This window comes from Amborella trichopoda, chromosome 2 (genome assembly GCF_054954075.1).
Source record: "Amborella trichopoda isolate Santa Cruz 75 chromosome 2, AtrichopodaSantaCruz75HAP2 v2.0, whole genome shotgun sequence".
Classification (NCBI taxonomy): domain Eukaryota; kingdom Viridiplantae; phylum Streptophyta; class Magnoliopsida; order Amborellales; family Amborellaceae; genus Amborella; species Amborella trichopoda.
Genome location: NC_142337.1, coordinates 39,363,538 through 39,369,175, shown reverse-complemented (window position 1 = coordinate 39,369,175; position 5,638 = coordinate 39,363,538). Strand labels below are relative to the sequence as shown.

At 36.6% G+C, this 5,638-nt stretch overlaps 1 protein-coding gene across 1 annotated transcript; it reads right to left on the bottom strand.

Annotated features, from left to right (window-relative positions):
• Nucleotides 1–4,221: 4,221 nt before the first annotated feature.
• Nucleotides 4,222–4,617, bottom strand: LOC105421921 (uncharacterized). Its single transcript, XM_011631038.2, has one exon. The coding sequence runs from the start codon at nucleotides 4,615–4,617 to the stop codon at nucleotides 4,222–4,224; it is 396 nt and encodes a 131-aa protein (XP_011629340.2).
• Nucleotides 4,618–5,638: the final 1,021 nt, after the last annotated feature.

Here is a 5,638-nt window from a genome sequence, read left to right as displayed (position 1 = left end):
TTCTTCAAGGGTACCAACTTTAGGGTCACCATTCTCATATATTTCTTTCATTGACTGTTGGGAGCTTTTCTTTTTTCTTCTTGGCTTGGGGTCATCCTCTTCATCAGAGAATGAGAGGCAACTAGCACATTTGCATACTGGATTAAACAATTCATGGCCATCTTCTGATTTTTGTTGATATACCAGAGCCTTCATGGGTAAAAGCAAATACCGGAACAATCATGTGCATTTCAGAGGTGGGAAATATTGGTGGCCTTGCACTTAATGTAATAAGGGTGGGAAACTGTATTTCAACACTGCCATCTTGTCTTCTTATAGGACTAGGATTTGAAACTTGTATTGGCTTTTCTTCTGGTACATGAAGCTTTTCATAATCAGTGATCCATTTTTCTGGTAGAAGGGAAATTAGCTCGGACCTGGGAAGGTGCCTTGGCACAAATATACAGGAGGGAGAGACAAGGGTGTCAACATTTATGAAAAGAGCTTCATTGTTATTGATATTGGTAGGACAGAGATATCCATTGCATGGTTCTGGAATCTGTATATCATTTGGTAGGGAAGGGTTGCAATATATGATGATTGTACCATTGGTGCACTAGTAATTTGCAACTGAACTTTCAAGATAGAGAGTAGATGGGAATCAATCAAAGGCATATTAAAGTTTGGGAACAAGGTAATAACCATTGTTCCTGTATTCAATGTTGTTTGGACTGTGCCAATGACAACATGCTCATAATGCTTAAAACGTGTGTCTAGTAGTGCAATTCTAGACACCACTGGCAGTCCTCTTCGGAATGTAGAGTTAGAGCAAGTCTAGCAGCCTCAAAGTAAAGGTGAGTATACTCTTGTGCATGGTATTGGTGGATTATCTCTTTTGGGATTTCCAAGGAGATTTAACTGTTCAGCTGCTGTGGCTGGGATGGGGTGTTGGTCAAACTTTGAAGACTAGATGTATTCTTTTATGGGCTTGGTCTTGGATGGGAATAATTTTTTTTTTGTTTTTGTGAACAAGGGTGGAGGGGTTTGGAAACTTGAGTATGGGGACTTACTGCGAGACTTACACCAAGTGAATGGTTAGGATCTGATACCTTACCAAGTGAAAACCCGAAGTGAATACCAAGTGAAAACCCCAAGTGAATGGTTAGGCTATGTTTCTTGTTTCCCCTTCGTTTCAGGATTGTGGATATGGAATAAGGAGAGGTAAGGATAATCAGGGTGCAAGTCTAGGCATGAGAAAGGTATTCCATGGTTAAAGATAGTTGCTTCCAGAAAACTTTTGAAACTTGCGAGGCTTCTGGGACGGATTAGGTTAGGTGTTCAAGGATGATTTCCTTGACATCTTGTGGGATGATTTCTAGGTCATTGGGTAGGTTAAAATCCAACAAAAGCCAACCACCATGGCATTAACCCAGAACATTAGAGCCTCGTGGATGTCTATAGTCGAAGACTTCAGCCTAGTGTACTAGAAGATCTCTTATTTGAAATGCAAAAACTGGGTTTGGAACCAGATGTTAGCTGTGCCTTATTAGTGCATATGAGCGGCTTGAGAAAATAAGTGATCGGGCCATTGAAGCCTTCTATAAAATGCATAAGGCCGGAATTATCTTTCATACATTGCTCTTATACTCGGTTGGGGGTTGGCATGAGAAGGAAATGCCTAGGCTGCCTTTGAGGGTATGAAGATGGAGGGGGTAAATCCATCAATAGAGACATAAGCAGCTCTCTTAGATATGGAAGGGGGTAAATCCATTTAGGACGGTAGTTGACACAAAAGCAATGCTCCAGATATGGAAGTCAATGATGAGAGATCAAATAGAATGCACTCGCGTGACCTTTAATATTTTGGTAGATGGGTTTGCAACATAGTTACCAGGAGCGGGATCCGAAACGGCTCTAGTCCCGGAAATGGGAGCGTCAGATCGACGGCCGCCCAAATCTCTGGAGCTCGGGGGAGCGAGTTCCGGTGACGGTAGAAGTTATGCGTATAAAAGATATCATTAAAAATATTTTAAGAATTAATATCCTACGAACCCATTTTATGTAAAAGTTAAATAAACCATTTTCTATAATTTTATTCTTTTCATTTGAAATGCACAATAAATCTATTTTTAAATTTCATTATAAAAAAGTAATTCAGGTTTGTCATCTATAGCACTAAACAACAATTTACTCCATCAGTAGCGCAAATTTTTTGTGTTGTGTTAACATGTATTTTAAAGCACACACGAGTGAGGGCATCCAATATTTTAAAAATTAAAATTTTGATCATTACGTGCCTATTTAATGCACATCTTAAAAATAAACAATAAAGAAGGTAGTATTTTAATAATAAAAATTATCATTACATGCATTAATGTAAAATTGATCTATTGCTTTTTTAAAAACATATATTTTTGTGAACCCGTATGATCATATTATGTAAAAGCTAAATAAAACAAATGTTTCTAATAATTTTATTCTTTTCATCCTAATCTCTAATGAATAATAAATCTATTTTTATATTTCATTATAGAAGAGTAACTCTGATTTCTCCTTGATGGCACTAAACAGCAATTTACTCCATCGGTAGCACAAACTTTTTGCGTTGTGAGTACCCCGCCTTTTTTTTATTAGAGGTTTCTCATCAAGAAGAAATAAATGGAAAAGGGTACTGAAAGAAAGCCTCTCTATAATCAAGTTATCGAGCTTAAGGTCAATGTCATGGTCTTTTGCAGGTGTAGACCATAGTTATTGGGAGTGCCCAACTAGGGTGGTGCTCCCGCTCCGGAACCCAACTCCGACGCTCTGTGGCTCGGATCTCGACTATAACTCGTTCTATTTTGTTGTTGTTAAGTGCCATCAATGAGTAAACTTGAGTTACTCATCTATAATGAAATATAAAAATAGATTTATTGTCCATTAGAAATTACGACAAAAAGAATAAAATTATTGGAAACAATTGATTTATTTAGCTTTTACATGATATGGTCGTGCGGATTCTCATAAATATGTGTTTTTAAAAAAATTAATAGATCAATTTTGCATTTAATGCATGTAATGATAAATTTTTATCATTAAAATATTATCTCCTTTATTTTTTTATTTTTAATATGTCCATTAAATGTGCATGTAATAATAAAATTTTTAATTGTTAAAATATTGGATGCCCTCACTCACGGTGCGTATTTTAGAATACGTGTTAACACTATACAAAAAAAGTTTGTGCTACTGATGGAATAAATTGTTGTTTAGTGCCACATAGGACATACTTGAATTACCTTTTTATAATGAAATATAAAAATAGATTTATTGTTTATTAAAGATTAAGACAAAAAAATAAAATTTTAGAAAACAATTGGGTTTATTTAACTTTTACATAATATGGTATTGCGGGTTCACAAGAAACATTAATGCTTAAAGTATTTTTAATGATATCCTTTATGCGCATCATTTCTATTTCCATTTCACGCAAAGCTTTTAATGCTTATCTAGCATTTAATGTTGTCATTTCATAAAATATATTTCTTTCTTGAAAGAGTAAAAAGGGAGATTCGAACCTTTTTGAAAAAGTACCTTGAATGGAGTTCAATCCCTTCCAAATAGGAACGTGCTATTCTTAGATGGGGTGCGATTGAATCTTAAATGGGATCTCGTTCTCTATTGTTGATGGAAGCACGATCCTAATGAACATGGGAACACGATCCTATTTTACATAAAACGTGTTCTCGTTAAATAAGGATCTCGATCCCATTGCATCGGGAACTCGTTCCATGTTAAAACAAGATTTCAATCTGTAATTTCTACCCTCATCGGAACTCGTTTCCCGAGCTCCAGAACTTTGGGTAGCCGTCGATCCGATGCTCTCGCTCCCATAATCGAAGTCGTTCCCGCTTCCGCTCCCTATTATAGTATAGACCCATAAACTCTGTAAGAAAAATCAAGTGGCTCATCTTCCATTGTACAATTTGAGCCTTCTCATGAATTAGAATTGCATATCGTGTCTTCTGATTCTTTAAAAAATCATTTCATATTCAACCGTGCATTTGGCCCGAACGACACCCAAAGTCCATTATACCCTTACCTCTCGCTTAGAATTTTATGCTCTCTCTCCATCTTTAATTTCTTATTTTTTCTTAATTTTGGTTTGCTTTTTGCACAGGCGGTCTTTTTTTTTTTTTTTATGACAAATGTTATCAAATTTTATTACCATCTTAACCATGATTACAACTCGCAACACTCACATCACTCAGTATTTACATCATTCAAAATCGAAATGGAATCCATCGACACCCCTCTCTTAGTCAATCCATCAACAATACCATTAGATTCTCTAAACACATGCTGGCAAGATATCAATAATAGCCCTTCTAAGTCCAAAACTTGGCCCCAAATCGATCGCAACATCCAAGGAACACGAAGTTCCTTATTGCACCACTTTATCGCATTTAAAGAATCACCTTCCACAACAATGAAATGGCCCAAATTCAAGGCTTTAATAAACAGCGATCCTTTAAGCAATGTTGTGAATTCTGCCATGTTAGCTGTTGCCCACCCAATAGGTCCAGCATAAAAGAGAATAATTGACTCAATCCAATCTTGCACTACACCTCCAACCCCTGCATTCCCATGATTCCCCATAGAACTACCATCAAAGTTTAGTTTCAAACAGCCTAGTACAGGGGGTATCCATCTGCCATTCATACTCGGCCTTGTCCTATTAGAAAAAGCAAGATTGGCTAAATTTAAACACACATCAATCTCAATAATTCCTCTCCCATCTTTGGTGACAAATAACCAATTCCATATAGTATGAAGTATATGTTGTAGAAGACCATCATCAGAAAGCCTTTGTCCTTCAAAAGTACATCTATTCCGCTCTTTCTAAATTTCCCAACACACAGCACCTCTTACAATTTGCCAAATCACAAACCCCACTTTAGGTAGAGCAGAAAACATCAATTGTGAGATGATACCCAAACCACTTTGAAATAGAGTCATCCTAAAGCCAAGCAAACCAAAGAAATAGTTCCTAATACCTGTGGCAAGGCGACAGTGAAGAAATAGATGTGAAATCGACTCCCCATCCTCTTTACACATTAAGTATACATTCGGCAAGATCTTTCCTCTTTTAATGAGATTCTAATGATAAAAACTTGATTTTGCCCAACCAACCACATAAAACACTGAACTTTGTGAGGAATAAACCACTTCTATATTTGGAAAATTTGGGGCAGCGACCATCTATAGCCATCATGTAACAAGAGAGAGTACATTGCTTTTACCGAAAAAAGACCATCCTTATTGTGCTCCCAAACCAACTCATCACCAATATAATTGGATATATACACTTCTTGTAACTGTGATAACAAGCCCGTGATCTGTGCCACCATATTATCATTTACACGGTTATAAAGAAACTGAATATCCCATACCATCTGCTCCCCAACCACCAGATAAGTATCACTTATCAAAGCATTAGGATAAGAAGTCTTAACGAATAATTCACAGAAAGCGATCTTCAAAGGACTATCCCCGAGCCATTTATGATGCTAAAATGAAATTTGTGTTCCATTCCCCACACTCCATCGGATGTCTCTATGGAGATAGGTGGTTTTCTCACAAATCAAGCCCATTGTTATTTCAGTTTTTGATGGTTATA

Excerpts from the sequence above, each read along its gene's own strand:
- LOC105421921 (XM_011631038.2), bottom strand. The coding sequence starts at position 4,617 with ATGGGGAATCATGGGAATGCAGGGGTTGGAGGTGTAGTGCAAGATTGG.